Source organism: Pimephales promelas, chromosome 8 (genome assembly GCF_988280905.1).
Source record: "Pimephales promelas chromosome 8, fPimPro1.hap1.1, whole genome shotgun sequence".
Classification (NCBI taxonomy): Eukaryota; Metazoa; Chordata; class Actinopteri; order Cypriniformes; family Leuciscidae; genus Pimephales; species Pimephales promelas.
This window is the reverse complement of record NC_142776.1, coordinates 32,333,740-32,357,540: the sequence shown is the minus strand read 5'-3', so window position 1 is coordinate 32,357,540 and position 23,801 is coordinate 32,333,740. Positions and strand designations below refer to the sequence as shown.

At 36.3% G+C, this 23,801-nt stretch overlaps 1 protein-coding gene across 1 annotated transcript; it reads right to left on the bottom strand.

Moving 5' to 3' along the window:
- Positions 1 to 54: 54 nt before the first annotated feature.
- On the bottom strand, positions 55 to 20,907 carry cfap20dc (CFAP20 domain containing). The gene is made up of 17 exons (XM_039647312.2): positions 20,565 to 20,907; positions 20,396 to 20,485; positions 19,741 to 19,834; positions 19,190 to 19,262; positions 18,790 to 18,904; positions 18,472 to 18,625; positions 15,781 to 15,924; positions 14,498 to 14,677; positions 14,221 to 14,334; positions 13,509 to 13,631; positions 10,039 to 10,352; positions 6,987 to 7,316; positions 5,085 to 5,267; positions 4,486 to 4,557; positions 2,820 to 2,881; positions 1,043 to 1,131; positions 55 to 544 (listed from the first exon to the last, which is right to left on the bottom strand). Exons 1-17 carry the CDS (start codon positions 20,583 to 20,585, stop codon positions 432 to 434), a joined length of 2,271 nt encoding a protein of 756 aa, XP_039503246.2. The 5' UTR covers positions 20,586 to 20,907; the 3' UTR covers positions 55 to 431.
- Between the last annotated feature and the right edge of the window lie 2,894 nt (positions 20,908 to 23,801).

Sequence of the window (23,801 nt, the reverse complement as noted above, 5' to 3'; positions counted from 1 at the left end):
ATTGGTCGATCGTGAACGCGATCTACTTCCGTCAACATTAAAGGTTGCAGAACTTGTTGCAGACAGATATTGTCTTATTATTGTAGTGGCTTTGCTTCTATGTTAATTTTAATTAAACATTTAGATTAATTTAAAACCTTTGGATTAAATTAGAAAACAATGAATCTTCAATTTAAGTTAGTGTCGTCTAAAAATTCTATACATTTGAATAAAAAGTTGGAACTAACCTCTGAAATGGATTCAATCATATGGTTTATTAACTTTTCAGTTATGAGCTCAAACAAGCTTGAATATGAATTGATTACTAAAAATCTATATTACATTAGAAACAGGTACAAGAAATATACACTCATTAAATAAATTGTTGAGCAGTGCTTGAATTAAAACCATACAAAGTGGCAGTATTGATCAACATGTTGCTCATCTCGGGATCAGAGCAGTTCGTAATATTTCCCTGATTGTGGATCAAAGTAACAGTTGAGGCAGGAATCATACATTAAATTGAGAAACTCCTCCTCTCCACTGTTGTCGTGTAACATAGACCCTGTGGATAGCATGGAGAAAAAAGTTACGAATAGAAAGATAAGAAAATAAAGTCAGTGAAAGTTTGGAACTTGTTACAAAGGTTTGAGTCAAAAGTTCAATTACACAAAATAAAATAGATACTTATCTCTATATGTGTTTTCATATTTTTTATGTATGTTACCCTTTCCATTTCTCCATTTATTTTCAAAATTGTTTTACTTTTTACAGCCATTCAATGATTTCTCATAGGCAATTCAATAGCAGGTTCGCATTGTGACAATTTACCCCATATAGTGTATAAACTAGATGAAATCTCTTCTTCCTGAGCAGTAACGATTGCAATTTAATACCCTGCTGTTTTAGTATTGTTGAAGATATATCACTGTGGGTTTTAGATGAAGGAAATATCAATCATGAGCGTGAGCACAAATCTTCTGTGCAAGTGAAATTTAGATCATGATATATTTTAAGCAACAAAGCATATGCACCCAGGATGTGGACTTTTCTGGTGTCTTACCTCTGGTTGAGCCCTTGTGATCTCCTTTTTCATCGGCCATCTGTTGATTTGGATGAACTATCGGAGGGCTAAGGACATCCATCCATTCTCTATAAGAGGGTTAACCATATAACCATTCAAATATTAAAATAAAACAGCTCTTTAATGGGGCATGAGCATGTGTCCTAATATTAAAACTAAATTATATTATATGTACACACTATGATATATGATATATAGTTTTATTATATATTGAAGCTTTTGGAATCATTGTATGAAACTGTACCAAAGCCCATGTTTGAAACTCTTGCTCTGCCGCTAACAAGTTACATCTTATTGTGAATGAAAGACCCCCCTTCTGCATGTCTCTCGCTTTCATATTCTCTCATTTACATGACACTTTTTCAAGGCACCATGTGGTGTTGATGGACAGGCTCCCTGGTGGGACGGGAGGGAGGTGGATGATGACCTCCCAGTGAGCTCTGCAACAGCGGTGACAGCTAGGTGACACATGCAAGCCTCTGAGCACATGCATAACTCCTGGTAATTCATTGTCCCTGACAACCATGCTTAATTAATCACCGAGGCGTGGCAGTGTGGGCAGCATCCCTTGACAGGAAAAGTTTTGCGTCGGAAACTAGCCATAGTTATGCTGTGGGATTGTACAAAATATGTACATAAATAATAATATGACCTCCAATGTTTTTTTTTATAATCAGTTAATTTACATTTAAAGGTCCTACATTGAATTAGTTTCCTCATAAACCATGTTTTAATTATTACAGAATAGGTTTTCTTTGTTGATTTTTATCTTTAAAAATGTATTTATTAATATACTTATGACTTGTAAAAAAAAAAATTGTAGGTTTAACTTAAAAAATTGAAGTAACCTGGTTGCCTTAAAATTTTAAGTTCATTGAAATGGAAAAATTGAGTTAATACAATGAAAGAGATTGATTTAATCATCAGAAACTCAAAATAATATGTTATCTGTACCAGATAAATTATTTAAGTTGATTTGACAAAATATCAAATCATGAATTTTTTTTACAGTGTCTAATAATAATAATAATAATAATGTTTGTTATTATTTATAATAATTTTGTTTGTGAACTTCATGAAATATTATTAATGATAAAATATAAAATAAATATAATAATAACAATATTAATATTATTTTATAATTGTATTATAATAATAAAATTATTAATTAGTTATCCTAATCTATGTTTTCATTATTAAATAGGTCCTTTATTCTTTGATTTTTATCTGATATATCTTTATAGGTTTTAATAGTTAATAATGTATTATTATTATTATTGTTATTATTAAAATTTCTCAAGTGAGGAGTGAGGAGAATGAGGAGAATTTTGAGAAAAGTTGCAATGCTCTGTAATGTAGACACTCTGACAGTTTCATCATATACTGAATGGCAGCCAAATCGTTTGAAGACTGGCATCAAATTTTGTGGAGCACAACACATGCTTTCTTTTTTATGCTTTGATGTTCAAAAGTTATTTTAGTACCCTGGAACCACTGGATAAAATTGTCAATAAAAACATCAAAATGTTCAGTACCCAAAAGCTACCCTATTCCGATCACATTTCGTTAACACTTTTTAGAAGTCTGAATTGTTGAAAGTGCATGAGCCTGAGGGCTGACAAAAGTTCTCTTATGAATTTGCATGATAAAGTTCCTGAAATGACTCATTCACGACTGAGCTTCAACACTTAAGAGCTTAGAGTTAAACAGAAATTTACAGACGCAGTGAAACTAAAACCCCGTATTTTTCTCTTACCTGGGATTAGAGTGAAGAAGAGGGTTCATTTCTTTCTGATAGTGCTGGCCTTGATCCACTGGCTGTAAACCACAGAGAAAATAAGTAGTCTGGTTCAGGGGTAATTTCTTCCCACTATTAGCTCCAGTCTAGTTGGAAAATATAATATGTTCTGGATAACTGTATACCTTGCTGTAAAATAATGAATTAAGCCTCTATAGTTTGGTTCTCAACTGGTGGCTCCTAAATCAAAATCGGGTTGCAGGTCTGTTACTAATGTCGTTCCATGTGTTAGGCTGGAGAATTAATTTTTGATATGTTTTATCTTACCTCAAGGGCATCCAAGAAGTAGGTGTCTTTGTTTCCACAGTAATTTCAATTTGGATATTTTTAGGTCAAACCGTTCTTGTCTGTCAGTCATATAATGGAGGTTTATGGGGTCCACCTTGGGTTCACTTTGGGTTGCTTGTGCAGATAGAAGCGCCCTCACCCTCAGATCACTTAAACGTGACTGTGATTACAAGAGGTAAAAACGATATAAATACTGTTCGTTTTCTTACACAAACCGCTCGTTTCGTGTCTTAGGCCATCAATGTGTACTTACATTTACGAGTCATAAAATCCTGTTTAATTTGGACTTCTCTGTGCATGCTCTTTGAGGTGGTGACCATAGACCTCCATTATATGACTGACAGACAAGAACGGTTTGACCTAAAAATTTAAATTACTGTGGAAACAAAGACACCTACATCTTGGATGTCCTTGAGGTAAGCTAAAACATACCAAAAAATAATTTCAAAGTGAACTATCCCTTTAAATTGTCAGTTGTCCAATTCAGCATGTGTCACTTTAATAATGTTGCATATTGGTGGGTCTATGCAGAACTGATACATTTTGGTGTTTGGTTTTAAGAACATTTTCATTTACTTCTTCTGCCAGATAAATTATGTTACAATGTAAAATCTGGGTCCTGCAGCAAAATCAGTTGAGAAGCACTTGAGTATTGTGCAAGTTGTTCTAACCTGATGGTGGCAGTATTGCTATGTTTTCACAATCTCAAGGACTTTGCAGTTTCTCAATACCAGGCACACTAGGCATGATTAGCAGTTGCTGCATATCTTTCTAATCAACAGACGACAACCACATCAACAACTGATGGATAGGGTCTGATATTGCAATGCCATGAGAGTTTATTTCACTCTAATTAGTGGGTTTTTTTTTATATAAACTGTTTGATTGCCCTTCTTTATAGGAAACCAGTTTTTAATATTCACTCTGTTATTTGCCCGCCAGCTACAGTTCATCCATACAAATTACTCGGGATAACTGAGAGGCCTAATGATGAAGGAGGAATTTAGACCTTCCCAATCTGTCCTCTCTGTGTGTGTGTATTTGTGTGTACATGTTTTTCTATCCCAGAGGGGACTTAAACCTGAATGCACACAGACTCAAGGGGACTCGTGTCACTATGGGGACCTAAATTGAGGTCCCCATGGGTGCACATGCTTATAAATCATACAGATTTTATTTATTTTTTGCAAATGTAAAAATGCAGAATGTTTCCTGTAATGGGTAGGTTTAGGGGTAGGGTTAGTGTAAGGCGATAAAAAATACAATTTGTACAGTATAAAAAAACATTATATGGAGAGTTCTCACAAAGATAGTGTGTGTGTGTTTGTTAGCCCACCAATGGAATACACTGAGTCCAGGTTGAGGTGTCATCGCTGCTTCCACTCAGACTTATGTTGCAGTGGTGAACCTAAAAGAATAAAAGTGTTTATTTACTGGTATTGTGTTTTTAATATATGATTGAATCGCACAAGACCTGGAAATATGTTGTGTCATATCAGTCAAGTTAGAAGTATTGCAAACAGAAAGTATTTTTAGTATAATCAAGACTCCCGGTTGCCCATTTTATATATTTATACACACAACTGCAGAAAAATATGGAATTTGGGTCTTTTTTCCTCACCAAGAATGCATTTATTTGATCAAAAATAAAGTAAAACTCTTCAGTCTTTATTGTCACATGATTTTTCAGAAATCATTCTAAAATGCTGCTCAAGAAATGTTTCTTATTATCATCTATGTTGAAAATAGTTGTGCTGCTCAATATTTTTGATATATTTTTTCAGCATTCTTTGATGAACAGAAATTAGAATAGCTTGTATATTAAATTAAACATTTCTGGTAATATTTAAAATATTTACATTAAAATAAAAATAAAAATAGATAAAATAATTATATTGATAATATTGATTTTAGGTTGATATATGAATTTCCTACCTGTGATGCACTAAGGCCTGGGCTCCCCATGTCTCCATCTCCTTCTTCCTCCTGCTCTCTCTTCAAAATTGCCAATATCCGTAGCTCATCTTCCTCATCCTCATCCTCATCCTCTTGACCTTGACCTCTCCTCAGATCACACCTGCTAGAGCCCAAAGGTTGAACTCTCCAATCGACACTAACCTGTAAAGCCCAAAAATCTCATTACTTCATCAGTGCCACTTTGCAGTGAGACAAATCGTTACTGGGTATAGCTAATTAGCAAGCAATCAATCATAGCTCACAAGCTAATTGGCACCCCCATTAAGGCCAAGACATCAGCAGGGTGGCTGCCTGCTGCTTAGAAATCTACTTATATGAAGTCCTACCTGGATTTAGGAGCGACCTTCCAGAAACTTCAGCAGCATCAGTTATGTCCCATGTTTAAATGGGGGAAAGTAGTGTTATTGGGCAACGTAATGATCCTCAGTCATTCCCACATCAAACTCTATTTAAACCATTTAGTTAATCACCAATTTCAGACCTGCGGGGAGAGTCTGGTAGTTGTGCTCAATGCTTGAACCAGTTTTAGTTTCTGTTTAACAAACATGTTCCAACATCTAAGAGAGGAAAGAACACTAATGAGTTCTCTTTGATTTCCTAGATGTTTCTCCAAGCCTTCAATGAGATGAAATGGAGAGAAAATATAGATTTTGCTGAAATCTACACTCTAAAAAATGCTGGGTTGTTTTAACCCAACTTTGGGTCAAATATGGACTAACCCAGCCGTTGGGTTAATTTTTTACATTACATTTTTAACCCAACATTTCGGGTTTGTCCATATTTGACCCAAAATTGGGTTAAAACAACCCAGCATTTTTTAGAGTGTACTGCTTTTCGGGATTATCGAAAAAATCAGTTATTTTAATATTCTGATATTTTAAACACAACATTTTTGTCTATATAGCAGAAGTCAAAATGAACATTACACCTCATTGTATGGAATTTGGAAAAAATAGATTTTTAAAAAATAATATCTTCTTTTTTTAGTATTTGGTCCGCATACATCAAACAATAGAGGGGAGTAGATTATTCCTGCAAGTGTTTCAAAATGTGTGAGTAAATACAAAATATTCATTTTTGATTAGTTCCTTTACCTATATATATCTATAGGATCACATTAGTACATCAATATTGGTGAAGTCCCACTGATTAAGACTCCAAAGTTTTGACTCATGACTCCATTGTCTCATTTGTGTCTATTTCTATATAGGTCAAATGTCCGAGGCAAAGTATTTTTGTTGTAACATAACCCCTGAGCTAAGAAAGAGCGACCTCTGAGCAAAAACATTCCTCTGGGAGTTCAAAACCCTTAAAAAAATGCTAAAAAAAAAATCACAAAGACAAAAGAATATTATGTCCAATCCATTTGCATTACAAGGACACAACCCACTCCCCTCAATCTGAATGGATTGAAATGGATTCAAATTTCCAGTCACTGGGGAGGATAAGAACCACACCAGTTCTGAAATTACAATAAGAAACAGAGACCCTCATAAACAAGCCACTCTGCTGGAGTGCACTAATTCAGCTGAAGTATGTGCTTGATTTGATCCCCTCTAACCCTGAATGCTTGCTACGTTTAAGAAACATTTCATCCACATGAACACAGCCAATGTGATTTGTGTGGGTTCACTCCACAAAACCCAATTATTCTTGCAACTTTTTTCTGCAGAACACAAAATTAGATATTTTAAAGAATGTTAAGTCTAAACAACATTGGACGCCATTGACTTTTTCGACATTTTTCGAAATGTTTTTTTTGTGTACATAATGCTGATTTGATTTTATTAGACCACGCTGATTTTTTTTTGGAATGAAAAAAAAAACCCAAAAACAGTCAAGACAAGTAAACAGGCTCACCTTTGGGAGCCCAGAATTGTTCAGTGAGATCTCTCGCACAGACGCTCTGTTGATAGATATTCTGGTATCTCCATCAGGCAGTGGTCTGCCAGCCTCGGACCGATCCACTCTACTGGAGGTACTCGGTGAGAGACAGCGGGTTGGTGCTATTCGCATGGGTTCATGCTTCTTTGGTCCTTTAGAGACATGCCGGACTGTGGAGGTCTGAGTCTTAATTGGCTCATAAGAGAACTCTGGTAGGACTGTGTGTTTTTGTATTGAAGGAGGTGGTGGGGGAGCAGTAATGGAATGGACTGCACATCTATGGAGGAACTCTGCCTGCATTTCATCCTGTGAAAAGAAAAAAAGATTTGATTCTTATTATAATAAAGTATTATGAGTATAAAGAGTTATGCACTGAAGTTTGATACTTAAGGCTTAATTTAAAATAAAAATAAATTCCCTTAGCAATCATCACTAGTTATGAAATATCGAGATGACTAACGGGCACTCCGTTCAGTTATCTTCTTTCAGCCTCGAATATTAACATATGGAAGGAAAGGCATTAATAAATCAAATTTCTCAAACTACAAATATCAATTTTAACAACAAACTTGTGATGGAGTCATAAAGAGAATGATGAAATCTCGTGCAAGGATCTCAGAGCTACGAACGAACGCCAACGCTGTCACAGATGAAACGCATTAATAGCCACAACGCGAGACAGTCTGGCGCGGGCGGGGTAACATCACAGTTACCTGTAATTAATCAGGACGACACTGTACCCGGAAAGTTGTCTGTCTCTGCTCTGTTTTGGAACAGATAAGGTCTTTAAACTAGTGAGGCTTTGATCTACACTAATGGTCTTAAACAGCTAGCTTCACACTAATGATGACAACCTCACTAAAAGGGCACGGCCGGCCGAGCCATCAGATCAGCCTGAGTTTTTGTCTTCTTTCTTTACATCTTCATATCCCCTGGAGGGACCAGTTTAATATTTTAGCATTTATTAGGATAAAAAACTAAAAGTGTCATCTCCTCTCACCATGAGTAGTGCTGTAAACACGCATCAGTCTGGTGCGGCCCTATATCTATTTGCAGTGAATTTATTTAAAGCTAGGCAGGTTATACAAGAAAGTGAATGTTCTCAGGGTGTTTAGAGGTTATTAAGATGTGTTACAGATGAATTTCAATATGTTATTCCTTCATCTATCTTCTTTTGACAACTCTGTGGCATTAATGGAAGTCATTAGGCGAATATAATCACCTCTGCTTCCAGTGGAAATGATTTAATATCACACAGGTGCAAGTTATAGAGGTATAACATAAACATAATGTTCAGAATGTTCAAACAAGTCATTATTTATTTATTTTTTAAACTCCCATTAGTTATAAGTAGACAAATGCAGACACCTGCTTTTTGGAAGATGAAAAAAAGAAAAGAAATCAAGGGCGGGAACGGAAGGGGAAATAAACAACAAATAAATCTGTCAGTGATATCAATCAAAAATCTCTAATTAAGTGCTGCAGAACATATGTATGGCAAAGATGAGAATGATTTCCCAAGAGGAGACGAAACAGACTGCAGATAAATGAATGATGATCCTCTCACTGGACGCAGAACCCAGGAGCACCTTGGAGCTCAATGCTGTCTCGTCAGAAATTAACTGAACTGAAAGAAACTGATGGTTTTCTTTATTGACTTAACAGAGTGGCAAGGACCCTGGGGGGAACAATCAAGTTGTGTGTGTATCATTAACAGCTGATTCCACTAGATTGTGCGTCCTTGAGAGGAAACTTGGAAAGGAAAGAATGCAGACAACATTGTTGAGGAGTTGAGGAATTGTTTCTGATGTTGTGGTTGCATATGTCTACAGTACATGCATCCGTGGCATCTATCTACTGTATCTATCTCTGTCTGTCAGTCTATTTTGTATAATAATGAATTAAATGACATATCTCAACTTAATTTCAAATTTCAAGTGGTAATTTGACTCAACCAATCCGACAGAAACTATGCGGGTTTTTTTTCTTAGTGATTTCATAAGCCGAGTAGGACAAGACCAAAAGCTTACTTAACTTTTTAAATGTATTTTGTACACAATAAAGCTCTAATTATCAGTTGTGGAGCTCTGCTAGCCGCTCTTGTTAACCCAGTAGATTAAATACTCAAAATACTTGAGCAACTTTCTTAATGTTTTGAAATCTGTTAAAGGGTTGGTTCACCCAAAAATGAAAATTCTGTCAGTATTTACTCACCCTCATGTTGTTCCAACCCCGTAAGACCTTCGTTCATCTTCGGAACACAAATTAAGATATTTAAGATATTAAGATCGCTCCTGCATAGGCTTCTTGAGGGAATGACAATTGATGGCCACGAAAAGTCATTAAAGACATCGTTAAAATAGTCCAAGTGGCTCAATCTTAAGTTTATCAAACGACGACAACACTTTTTGTGCGCAAAAAACAACAAAAATAACGACTTTATTTCAACTATTCGTTTATTTTTCTCTCTCTGCCTTGAGTCAGGTTACTAGTTTAATAGCGTAAGCTTCTGTTATTGTACGTCACACGCATCACACACATGACCAGCGTCGGCCAATAGTGAGCCTTCGTGTGACGTAGCTCTGCGCTATCACACTACGTTAACTGACAACAGGCCCATAGAGAAGGAAGTAAATATTTGAAATAAGGCGTTATTTTTGTTTGTTTTGGTGCACAAATAGTATTCTCGTCGTTTGATAAACTTAAGATTGAGCCACTGTAGTCACTTGGACTATTTTAACGATGACTTTAATGACTTTTAGATGCCAGCAAGTGTTATTCCCTCAAGAAGCCTATGGACTAGTATGCAGGAGCGATCTTAATATCTTAAATATCTTCATTTGTGTTCCGAAGATGAACGAAGGTCTTACGGGGTTGGAACAACATGAGGGTGAGTAAATACTGACAGAATTTTCATTTTTGGGTGAACTAACCCTTTAATTGCATGTTGTTAAATCAATTATTTCCAAAGCCATAAATGTATTGCTGTCTCTGCATTTTAAATTGTGTGAGTTGTCTGTGTTCATACCTCTTCACTTTCACTACACACGAAATCATCCTCCAGACGTGCATCTTTGCGCTCTCCTTCAGTTACCAGCTTGTGACCTTTAAGGCCAAAGGTCGAATCCTCAACAGGGTTGCTGCTAGCCTGATTCCGTCTGGCTGAGTGAGGGCATGAAGAGAAAGTGAAGACTTCCTCTTCGTATTCCTCGTCACAGAGAGAGAGCTCGGTTTCTGTGTCACAAATGTCAGCGTCATCTGTAGTCAGCACACGGTCTGGAGGTGAAGCAGCACATGGAGGCTTGAAGGCTGACCCAGATGTATCCGCACTAGAAGCACAGTCTGCAGAAATATGAATTTACAGGTAACCACCATTTGTTGCAATTTTAAATGTGCTGTACTTGATATATGTGTTAGTATTTTGGTCCGAAATTCTGTCTGGCTTAGTCCGCCAGAATGGGCTTATAGCTTATAGTCGATAAAAACCTGGGAGACAGCCTCCATGCCCCGCTTATATACGCTAAGCCACGCCCATTCTGGCAGGCTAAGACGCTAAATTTTCTTAATTATTTAAGTAGAACTTATCTGTAAAAAAGCCAATTGAAAACAATGGTAATAACGTTGAGAAAACAATTACTACTTCCTCTTTTTTCCATTGACTTACTGTCTCTATAAAGATCAACAATGAAGATCTAATTACTAAACATAATGTTTCGTCTTTCATTTTTTATACTGGCACTCATGTTCCTCGCCTTGCGTTCATTTTAATGAGCATATGCAAATAAGAGCAGAACCAGAAACCTTGAAGATTGAGATTGAGATTCGCTTGCCAACTGTGTGTGAGTAGGAATTTATAGGATACGTCCAACCTCTTTCATTTGTGCTGTATTTTATAACTGCAGCATTATGCTTTAATGGTACCTTAAAATATACATAAATGGGGGAGATGCATTAAAATAATATTTGAAAGATGTGGATGGCAGGAATATACATGTGCGGTCCCAAGAGAATAAAGGGAAAATAGTATTAACTTTGCCAGTGTGTGTGTGTGGGTTCGGGAGAAGGGGAGAGGTTGGGGGTGGGATTTCTGGCTTTCCCACTGACACAAAAACAGCATCATTAGTAGATAGGGAGCAATGGTACAGTAAGATCATAATTCAGACGGGCGATGTGTGCCTGTGGGGTCTGCATGCCCTCATACTAAAGAGAAGACACCCAGAGAGCAGGGAGCAAAAGACACCGCAGAGACCAAGTGATGAATTTGCTGTGTGAGTCTACAGAGCTTTGATCTACTTCAGCAAAATGCACAGCAGCAAAAAGTCTGACTAAACCGCTGTGAAGTTGTGTGAACTGTGAACCTGAGTTGTACTTTCTCGTACCTAGAGACAAGGACAAATAAAGGGCATCGGAAAGCAGAACAAATTGTTCAGCGCTTTAAATTACTCAGGTTGATGACTATCATCATCCACGACAAATGCACAGGCCATACAGATGACACTACATTTCTCATAATTTTTTGTGAACTATTAGATGAAAACAATGTCATATTACAGCAAATAACTGTTTTTATTGCTCAGTGGTTGCTCTTTTGTAGCTGTTTCATTTAAAGAGGACCTATCATGCTTGATTTTCAAAGTCTTCATTTTGTCTACTAGAACAGGTTTTCATGCTTGATTTTTCAAAAAATATTATTTTTTACATATTTTACATTGTTGCAGCACCTCTCTTCTTAGTCTGGCAGTAATGCTCTGTTCAGTTCCGGTCTATGAAGCCACTCCTTCCAAAAAGATAGTGTTCTCTGATTGGTCAGCTGGAACATTGTGTTGCGGTTTGTCAACAACTTCGAGACTACAATCACCTCGTTCAGAAACAGTGTTACTGATATAGAAAATTACACCCTTTGGAGTGAATTTGTGCTTTGTAACTTTACAGACCTTTTTCATATTCAAACAGCAACATTACACGCTAAAAAGTAAAAAACTTATTTTTCCTAAGATTCCTAATGAGATATAGAAACAATTTGTTTCTGTATCTCATAAGGTATACAATTAATATAAAAATATAAAATTGTATAAAAATCACGTTTATATTGAAATCCGACTTCACCTGATATCTTTGCAAAGATTCTGAGCACAGTTTGAGACTATTGAGACACTTTTGAAGGTCTAGCAGAGACTTATGACTTATCACTAAGGTCTTTGATATTTCATCCATCTCCATCTTTGTCTCCATTTATTTTCATTGCTGTCTAAGAGAAACAATTTTGATACTGAGATTCAGCTCTAATGGGCTGTTTTGATTGGCCTGCGTTTTGTTCTGTTTGTTTTGCTCACATGCATGGATCATAATGACGTTGTCAGCTAAACGAGATGAAATACGAAAACGGCGACATAATGGCCATGTCAGATAAAGTGATGTAAAGGCTCTATTAAGCTCTTCACAGAGTATCATTTCATCTAATTAAAGCATGCACGCTCACAGAGCACCTCTCAAGAGTTGCCTTCGCTCTTACCATTCCAAGGGGTTTTGCATATTTCGATTCCTGGCACGTTTTTGAACAAGCTTATATTGTAATCACCTTTTCTAATTGCCCACGGTGCAAGCTTGCCTGAACCCCAGAGACTTCTTTCTGACCTACACAGTGTACTTAATGTCCCATTACCACTAATGAACTCTCTTTCCTCTGCTAAAGGGAAGTTAGAGTTAGGCCTACTCCGCAGGAAAGGATTGTTAATGTGGAACAACTGCTTGTGTTCTTAGTTCTGGCATCAAGGCGGCTTCCAGAATCACTAATTTGGTATGTTTAGTTTGCTAGGCCTTTGGTACTTCAAGACAAGTAGAGCTGAACTCTGAGAGATCAGGGTGGATGTACAAATCTAGTTTTAGAAACATTTTGTAGTTTCATTTACATTTAGATCTTAATTGTTCACAAACTATTCTAAAATTGGAGTTGTTTTCAAACTACATTTGTACATTATCTGTGCTTTAAAGCTAAGGTAGGCAATGTTTTTGATAAACACTTTTTGTTATACTGGTTGTAACTCTCTTCAAATCCTGATAGCAATTAAAAATAGAAGTGGTCACATCTGTTTTGAAGAAGGGCACTCAGGAGAGAGGGTCGGATCTATGCTTTCGAAGCTAGCTTGCTATTGCTAGCCTCTCTGAAATTGCCAACCCTACCTTTAGAAAATGTGAATGATGCCTTCCTGTGCACAAATTGCCATTAAAATGGGTGGGTGTCTGGGCATAACTATGAGTTATTAAGGGTGTTCTGGGTAGTTGTCAGGGTGTCACTAGTAAATTGCTATGGTTTTCTGGGTGGTGCTATGAGGATGTTTACAGGATTACAAGTCATTTCATCACCCATCAGGTGAAAATCATGTTAGATCACATAATAGTAGAGGACCTCTCCTAAACAAGCCACACAAATGAGGTATTATTTATGTTATGAGTTACTTCCGTTTAATTATCAGCACTATAATGAACATAATGACTCACCTTGTAGAATTGGATCGGTTAATTCATCTTCTACTGTTAGATCAGAGCCAAATGAGGATAATGCAATTTTTCCTTGAAGCTCAGGTCCCTTCGGCTTCAGGCTAATTTTGCCACCTTCTTTATCTTAGGGAGTACATATGAGATTAAAATAAAATCCAATGATTTTGTAGTAGCAGCAAACTTCAAAAGTCAACAAGGAATTATATTTAAGAGAACATATAGCATGAATCTTTGGGGGGAATCTGTCTGATTAACATTTTTAAAAATAAAAAAAAGTGCTCATTTTGATTGCCAAATGCAAAACATCAATGCTGAAAAACATTAAAAGTGCTCTTATAAAAAAAGAATCTTTAAAGTCCACAAAAACATATGAACTAAAGCTGAGTGACCTAACATCTTACAAAAAAAAAAAAAGAAAAAAGTTTGAGGTGAGTTTTTCAATTCACATTATTTTGATCAAATGTGGCATACTTATGTAAAACAGAAAGTAGTGTTACTGTAAATTTATTTTACAGTACTTTACTTTAAATTTCTAATAATATTTCACAGTATTACAGTTTTTACTGTATATTTGATCAAATAAATGCAGCCTGTAAGCATAAGAGACACATTTCAAACACATAAATAAATTAAAAAAATCGTCCCAACCCCAACTATTTGAATGGTGGTAGCTCCAACAGGCTCGGTATATAATATATGTTAATGAAATCACCTGTCTTGGATTTTTCTCTCCTTGCATTTTGGATTCTCTGTGGTATCCTAGATCCCATTCTCTCAACAGATGGCCTTTCAAGTGGAGGTCGTGGCTGTACATTTTCAATTCGGCCTATATTTGGAAACATAATATAATAGTACAAAAATGATTGCTTTCCCCAGACTACATCAGCTCATGTATCATTACTAGAATCTAATCTATGAACTAAAATATTCATTACTCCCACTTGGTCCTAGATGTTATGTGTCAAGAAAATAAATAAATATGTATTTGCCTGATGGTATGTTGAGGCTCAATTCAGACTTGGATCTTTCTTCTTTTCGATTCGCAGATGTGCTGCTCTTCCTGGCGGTGAGCGGAGGAGGTCCGATAACCTTTGAACCAAAAGCAATATGGGAGAAGTCCTGGGTTGTAGGACACCTTGTGATGGATGCCTTGATGCCACCTGTCTCTTCTAGTAAACAGACATGCACAAAACGCTTATCCTAGATGATATATATATATATAGCCCAGGCAAATTTCTAAGGCCTCTAAATACTTTATCCCTTTTTTTATCTTATAAAAATCAACCATAAAATCTGAATAATGGTTCTTGTCTATATCTATTTCTATTCAAAGGTGGATTGATTCAACCCAAGTCAACCCCTGAGTATTCTAACATCTGCCATTCAAGCAAAGTGATGATGTATTAAAATAGTTAATGTAATTCTGTTTGTATTTACTCTAACAATTTCTATATGACAATACGACTGCTTTCATATTCATAATCCTTGTAATTGTGAGGCCCTTGCCATCTGTTGGTTTGGAATTGGCATATTTTCAATTGTTATTTAGCGCAACGCTGCAAAAAAAAAAAAAAAAAAAAAGAAGAAGCAGTGTTAAGGTCATGGCAACCTGGCAGCAAAACACAGAATACTGCCATTTGTCATTTCAGCATAACAGCCAGCTCATGATCCAAAGCTGTAAGCCACAACTACACGGTTTCTTACACGGCCCACGGTGTTTTGATACATTGTTGCTTGTTCATAAAAGAGGGAAAAAATAATTAATGTAAAACTAGAGATTGCAGTCTTTTGTTGCAATATTTGTATATGTAGAAACAATTATATGATCTCATTACAGTCCAACACCTCTTGCCATGCGACCGCTTGTTATATTGTTATCTTGCTAGGGCATTATTTGATTATTTTTCTAGAATCTAAAGGTGATATGACAGCAGTCTGGCAGTGTGATGTGAGGCCAACAGATGTCTGGATAAATAAAAGCCCTAAGAACAGCAATGAAGGTCTCACTGGGCCGGCAGAGTGGACAGGTATGTGACTAAAGAGAGATGATTAGAGCTCTCTTGGCAAGAGGTGTCTCTTGTCAGCAAACTAACAGACAGCAAATAGCAGGAGAGTTCTGCAGAGGGGACTGACCTTCTGTTTAGCAAAGAACGGGAGAAAAGCACATCACTTTATGACTCAGTTGAGTTAAACGCTCAAAAAGAAATTGATAGAAACTAAGCTAAGAAGGGAAATCGCATTGAAAGATGAAGTATTTGCACTTGGAACTGACCAGTATCTGAATTCGTAGGTCCTCCCTTTAAATCAGTCTGTCCCAGTGTCTTCATGTTCACCAACTGGACAACGTGCTGAACTTCACTAGGAAACTGACAGTTCCTGGGAATCTCATCTTTTGGACCATTTCCTATTTCTAAACCTAAAGTTAGAGTGAAATACAAAAAGTAAATGCTTTTAGGCAATGAGAGAGATGTTTAATGTAAAAAATAAGGCTCATCATTTGGCACTTTCCATGAATTTTTTTTAAATCTTTTTCAAGGGACAGTGAAAAGGTGCTCAACTTTAAGACTTTCAACCATGGCAAACAATACATTATTTAAGCCATTTGAGGTATTTTCTGTGAGGTTTGCCGTTTTTGCAACACTGTTGTCAGTGAATATGAGTACATTTTTTTTATGAAAAATTAGTATAAATTAATATTTTTACATTATTAACATTGACTGTATAATTAATATTAAGCATTAATATAACATATAATAAATATAATTATTTAAATTATACAAAATGTATTTATTTATTTATAGCCTACTTTAGGTTATTATTTACTAGTGACTAATTAGTTTGCTTTTTTATTGCTAAACGTATTTCTCATAAATTCAAGAAAAAAATGCTTGTCAAATTTTTTTTAATTAACTTAATTAATGTTTTCCCTTTCTATAACTACAGGTTTGAATGGGTGTGCTCAACAAATGCAGTCAATAATGCAATCTTTGAGAAAATGGAATTATATATATATATATATATTTTATTTGCCATGCTGCAGAAACTGATCTTATTTTAAGTATCTTAAAATCTTTATGAAGTTTATGGATTTTTTTTATAGGAGGAAAGTCATGCAGCAACAGGTTTGCAAAAAAAATAAAAAAAATAAAATAGGACACAGCTAAACATTACATTTAACATTAGATTATGTGCTCTTTGTGCTCTAATCAAAGTAATGGATCACTTTCCCATTGAAACCCTCCCATTGAAAACAATTGAAAACCCTCCCATTGAAAACAATTGGAAAAATACACTAGGAATGGGGAAAAAATGCTTTGCTGGAGACACAGACCAAGACTGGTTGCCCACTGAAGCTAAGCAAGGTTGAGCCTGGTCAGTACCTGGATGGGAGACCTCCTGGGAAAGGCAGGTTTCTGCTGGAAGAGGTGTTAGTGAGGCCAACAGGGGGTGCTTACCCTGTGGTCTGTGTGGGTCCTAACCACTGATCTATAGATCAGTAGTCCTGACACCCCAGCATAGTGATGGGGACACTGTACTGTAACAAGCATGGTCCTTTGGATGCAACGTTAAACTAAGGTTCTGAGTCTCTGTGGTCATAAAAAAAATTGAAATAGAATAGGAGTTGAACCCCAGCATCCTGGCCAAACATTTGCCCATTGGCCTCTGTACATCATCATGGCCTTCTTATCATCCACACATACTGATTGGCTTCATCACTCTGTCTGCTCTCCACCAATAAGCGGTGGCTATTTATAAGCTGTACCTATTTATTCCTATAGGACCTATAGTATAGGTAGATGTGGATCATCTAAGAGTCTGCTGATGCATTAATGATTTCCTGTCTCTATGAAGCCCCTTCTTCCGAAAAGTGCAATGTGCACCAATTGGTTGGCTGTGCCAGTGTGTTATGATTGGTCAAACGCTTTGAGCATGTTTCGGAAATTTCACGTCCCTTACCATAACCGTGAGTTTCAACACACCACTAACTAACTCAACCAGGCCTCTGCACTTTTTTTGGATATGTCTTGGGCGGGAATTATTTGAATGAGGAATATTGTGATATGTACGTTTCCAGACGAAAACTGAAGACTACAATCAAGGTGTTTCAGGAAGTTCAGAAACAGTGCTTACTTCTGTTGTGAACTTTTTTTTCTTGTGTGGTGTGGGAAAGACCAGGAGACTCGGGTGTATCTTTTAAGCAGGATTCTGTAGCATTGCTAAAGGTATACAGGTTTTGGAACCTGCTCAGCATGAGACACGAGAACAGGACGGTGTAGGACTTCTTGTTCTGAGACAAGAACTCCAAGACAACTGGTCTCAGTAATAAAATAGCAGGTGTTCAAACTTGTTCAGCATGAGTCTTCACCCGGTGAGACACGAGAACAGGAAAGGCATGGTGTTCTCGTACTGAGACGGGACAGTCAGGAATATCCTGCTGGGAACCCCTACCGTTTGCAGAGATTTCCTGGTCTCAGCCTTTATAAACTTTCTCAATATAAAATACTATTGTATTGGAAATCTTAATTAAACATTTAAATTTACATATATTCATTTAGCTGACCCTTTTATCCAAAGCGACTTACAATTGCTATATATATCAGAGGTCGCACGCCTCTGGAGCAACTAGGGGTTAAGTGTCTTGCTCAGGGACACATTGTTGTCTCACAGTGGATTCAAACGCGGGTCTCTCACACCAAAGGCATGCGTCTTATCCACTGCGCCATCACCATCCCCTAAATAAATATTCTTAATGTAAGTGTAGGATTACAAAGTAAATTTGTAATCCTACACTTACGTTAAGAATCTCTCCCTTTGGAGTGATTTTGTGCTTTGTAACCTTTCCATGCACACACAGCGACATTACACATCAAAGAAAGTCGAAAATGTAAAATAAAAAGCATAATACGAACACTTTAAAAAGAGGGCTACAAAATGGTATCCATCAAGAAAAGCTTTCCCCAACCTCCATCTACGCAGTCTGCTGGTTCATTCTTCATCGTGAAGATGCGGCGAATCTTACAGCAGGCGGAGATGATGATGCCATCCAGAGACAGGAAGCGCTTCCCTTTGAATATCTCAGTGGTGAGGGAGTCCAGATCGATACACAGATTACACCACTGCACACAGACAGTAGTACCTTATCACACTAGCTCCAGAACAGGTCATTTTTTGGTCATGTTACAAAGTATCTCACTGCCTGAGCTAAGACAAAATGATCTGACTGCTCATTTGCAGACATTCGTGGAGAATGTAGCAGCGCATAATGATCATCAGGACTTACAGTATTTCGTTTGAGCCACGTTAAAGGTATTCTCGCATGCAACGGGGTTGCTGAGACCTCTTTATGAACGGTCGACAAGTAGAGTCTCCTCTTTAGGTGCTCTTCATCAGTCACTCTAGAAGACAGCATTGCAAAGTTAACTAAATAGCTTGCTCTGTGAAGCAGATGGAAAGTTCTTTAATCATTTTCTTGTGTGTGTTTGAATGAGAATGTGTAGGAGTTGTATCTGCATGCATGCGTGAAAGTGTGAATTATTTCAATCTCCATGGTTATAAACCCTGAATTTCAACTATATCACAGCAACATCAAGATTGTTTTCAGGAGCTTGAAGATAGATGTCGGATGAACCTGTTAACAATGACACTGAATTTTAAAATCATTTTTAAAAAGAAACACTTACAGAAACTCAGTGGAAAAGTCTTTTCCCAAAGGAATGTTGACCTGTAGAATCAGAAACTTCTGAATCAAACCAACTATATAGGAACAAGAAACAAGAGATTTTAAGATATGAAAGAGACATATAATTGGTGATTCAACAATAATCAATGACAATACGATAACACTAAATATTTTTGTTGCATTGAGAAAGCAATGTTGTGAAGAGGCTTAAGTACAGTAAAAAATCTAGGTTCAAATGTCACAAATAGAATTTGGCACTTTCAACAAAGGCTCAGTGAAAGAAAGTGCTTAACTTTCAAACTTTCAACCAAAATCAACCAATATATTATGTAAGCTTTTTGTATTTTCTGTGAGGTTTTTTTTTTTTTACGAATGTTTGAATACAGTTTTAATTTTAAAGATAAAACTAGCTTTTTAGACCTAAAAAATGATAGGCCTTACTAGAACACTTAAGTAACATTTAAAATTAATCTAGCCATTCGTAACAATAAATATAAAATGTGAAATGTAAGTGCACTGAATCTGATTTCTTCTGATTTTGACAGCACTTACGAGCCATCTTGCTATCCTTAGGTAACTGCATCTTGTGTGTTTGACTGCTGCCTTCAAGACTGTATACAAAGCCCTTCACTTCTTTATCAAACACCTGTTAACAAAGAGAAGATAAACTAATAAGACAGGTGCTTCAAATAATCCTCCTCAGTAGTATCACTGTATGTACCCATGATATCTCAACATATACAGTATAAAAACATAAAAGCAATGCATGGACTATTAAAGTTACAAGCGTTTGTGCAGGTTTCTCTGGAATGGTATTAGTTTAGTTCTTCTTTTTGCTGCTACTTGTGGTATTTTTCAGGTAGATGAGATTGTAAAATAATAGCCATCATCCAATTCAAGAGACTGTAAAGGGCAGATTCTGCAATGCAAACTGTGTCTCTATGAATGTGAGTCCCTCTTTACTCCACTGAATAAGGTTTTTATCTTTTTTTCCCAAGGTTTTTCTTTTTGTTTTATGTTTATTTTTGAAGGCCAGTTTCTTTATATGGACATGCCTTAGAGTCTTGGCTACATATAATTGCCTAGAGGGAAAAAAAGATACAGATCATTGAACACATGCCGACTTTGTGACAACATGCCATGAGGATCATCCCATTTTCTTCTTTTCATTATGGCAAAATCTGTCATTACTGAAAAACATACATACTTTAGTTATAGGAGGTTTCCTGCCATATAGTTTCCATTTTGCCACAGGATCTTTTCCTTGCGCACTGAAGATGTCAACCGTGAGACCACCCTACACACACACACACACAATGAAAAGCATTGAAAGGAATTGCAGAATAGAATTACAGTTCAGTGCCCACTCACAGTACCTGATAATCGTTTCTAAACATGCTGCCAAAAGATTGAATTGTGAAGGTTGCTTTATTATGTCCTCTTCGAGACAAACAAAAGATGACTCATAACCACTGCAGCACAATGACGACGGTTCTATAGAACTAATATCAGCTAACGTTAGCATTCGCCTTAATAGCCTAATGGTAACTATCAGACTAGCGCCCAAAACATTTAACCACATTCACCCAGCAGAACGAAAAACTCTGTTAAAAATTCTCGGTTCGTTCAGTCATTTAGGCTGTTAGAGCGCTTTAATAATAAAACACTTAAGCTAGTTAGCTGATTAGCTAATTCACAGGCAAGAGCAGGGGCAGGTCGTTTCCATGGCAACGGGACGCTATCACCGTGGCACTCTGAAATAGATAAACTAAGCATTTTATATTCCGATTCCTTATGCAAAACTGTAATGTGACTTAAATATTACCGAAATAGAATTGAAATAGAATTAAATAAATATAATTGCTAAGTGTAATAGTAATAATATAAATGTCATTGTTTTAGTATGAATTGTCCAGATTATTTATATTAGTTCATTACATGTTTAGCCCTTTTCTCGGCACTCAAAGTGCTTTACATAGAAGGGGTAAATCTAAATTATAGGCTATTAATTATCTTGATTCTACCTGAACAGCCAATGCCTCTCTTTATTCATGGAGAATGTATTGTAGACACAGAAAGTTGACTAGTGAAGTTTGAATGACAGTGCAATTGCATGTGTTAGAAATAACATCTTCCCCAAAGTCTTGCAACACCTTAGACCTACTGCTTTAAGTGCATTGTGAATCATTCATCATTGTTGAATGGTGAATGTCAAATGCATGCGTTTTTTGTAAGACAGAGATTAAACTTTCAGTATTTCACCCTGTGTGACTATGGAGACTGGCACCACAGAGAATTAGTATTCATTGTGCAATGTGCTAAAGAACGAAAGAAAGAAATATTATCTGTTAGGTTCCTATCCATGATAATTTAGAGAGAGAAGCGTTTGTGTGTGTGACAAAGGTTTAACTTTGAGCAGATGGTGGGTCTTTACATGCATTTCAATACTAATGATGCAGCAACTGCAAACTGCTCTCCAAATTGGATTTTGGACAGTTTTTAATAAGTCTATTACTAAGCAATGCAAATTAAGGCCATTGTCACTGAAGGTCAAATATGTAATTTGATGGCAGCTTGAAACATACCTGAATAGACACCCTACAATCAATAGGCTAACAACACTATTCAAAACCACAAATAGTGCCACTTCATTGTGAATGTAGCCTACAATCTGTTTGATTACCCAATTTTTTGTAATTCCCTGTGATAGATGGCCATTGAGCTGTCATTTCCTTTAAGAATAGCCTTATTTAGGTCTATGGATGAAAACATACATTTACATAATTTTTCTGGCTTAGTACATTTGCAGAGTTCCTAAGGTTATTTATGGAGTCCCTTTAAACTATGCACTTATAATTAATGTTGTTCCTGATGTAGTTCAGCATGTAAATGCGACATTGCTCACTGACTGTCAAAATTATGTAGCTGTTGTTGAGTGCGTTGAGTTGCGTATTCTGTTGTGCGTTTTGCATATTGATTAGAAAGCAATTTTTTTAATAATAATAAAAAAATCTCATAACTTAACTCCATAAAAATAACTTAGCCCTCTTGACAAATTCATGCCTTTAGCATTTAATTAAGCTATTTATAATAAGCAGTTACAAGAAAAACTGCTACTATGCAGAAATCGTTCATTATTATCATTGCTAATATCGGAATGTAAAGGCCAACGCCAACCCCCCGAGAGCACTGAAGCTTACATTTACTCAGTGTAAGGTTGATTTTAATACTCGGATAAAGCTGGAATGTTTCTATGGTTATCTGAAGGCCAAAATGTAACTTAAAAAAAAAATTATGGGTTGTAATCTAATATATTATTTTCAGTACAAAATGACCTTTTAAAAAATGAAGTATATTTGATTGAGTTAGCCTAGCACATTACTGATGAAAAATTGAGAATGTTCAAGTGGATAAGTGTTTAGTCTATAATGAAATTTTAAAATTCTACAATTTTGGATTAAGTGTTTCTCTCAAGGTTAAGGTTGCTGAATACCTAAATATACCTTTATTTTGACTAATATATTGTCTTTGCAGTGGAGAATGGCCTAAGCAATTAACTTATAAACCATATACTTGTAACCATTAATTCACTGTCATGGATATATGAAGATATCTTTGTGTGGAAAACAAAACAGCTTGACAACTTTTCCGTGTAACAGCTTTTTTTCCAAGTAAACCAATTATAGAGAAAATAATTGTGCTGTGAAATTATTTTAGAATGGCCGTCCCTTGGTGATATGCAGAAACTAAGTTTTTTCTTGGTGTTAAAAAAGTAAGGTTTTTTTTCACTCTCTGCAATACACATGTAAACAAGCTGCTAATAAACTGCAAATTATTCACAGACAGTAAGGCAATAGGAGAGTGGCTCAATGGGGAATCAAGTCCCTTTGAACAATTAATCACTCTCATTTTTCTGATTGAGGTGTAAATGTTCAATCTAATTAAATGATGAAAAAATACTTCTGGCAACTGTTCCTGATGACTTATACATGGAAATCTATAAATTTGAATATCTAAATCGAACCTATACAAATCTAAAATTGTATTCAGAGTTACTTGCTTTCCAATGGGCTATATGCATGGTCATGCACGTATAAATTCCGCATTTGACACAATTTGTTCTACAGTTTCCGGTTTGGGAGATTAACGCGGAGGAAAACCCGAAGAAAACGGGATTATGGCAGATCTTCAAAATTTACTGTCCTCCCGTCTTTGAAACGAAACTTTCATACGTTTAGATGTAATTTTATATATAGTTATGTTTATTTAATATAATTTTAAATAGAAGCATAGCCTAGCTATACACAACGAGGGGTGTCAGTTTTATCTGTTTTTGTGACTAACGTTTCTTTAGTATAACCATGGAGTATAAAATTCAATATTTATTCTCGGTATGGGCTCAATGCACGGCGGTATTTCCGGTGAAGGTGCAAGGATGCTCGATAACTTCCGCTCAAACCTTCACCGGAAATACCGCCGTGCATAGAGCCCATTTGCACTGTATGAACACATGAACATAGTTACGCCAGAAGGTGGCAGCAAATGACTGCGTTTTTGAGTGAATCATTATCCATTCTTTGGGTTGAAAAGGTAGGCAATAGTCTCGCCATTAT

Excerpts from the sequence above, each read along its gene's own strand:
- cfap20dc (XM_039647312.2), bottom strand. The coding sequence starts at position 20,585 with ATGTTTAGAAACGATTATCAG. Across the intron at positions 7,317-10,038 it reads TGTGTAGTGAAAGTGAAGAG|GATGAAATGCAGGCAGAGTT; the intron begins GTATGAACACAG and ends TTCTTTTCACAG. Across the intron at positions 1,132-2,819 it reads CTTCTTCACTCTAATCCCAG|AGAATGGATGGATGTCCTTA; the intron begins GTAAGAGAAAAA and ends ACCCTCTTATAG.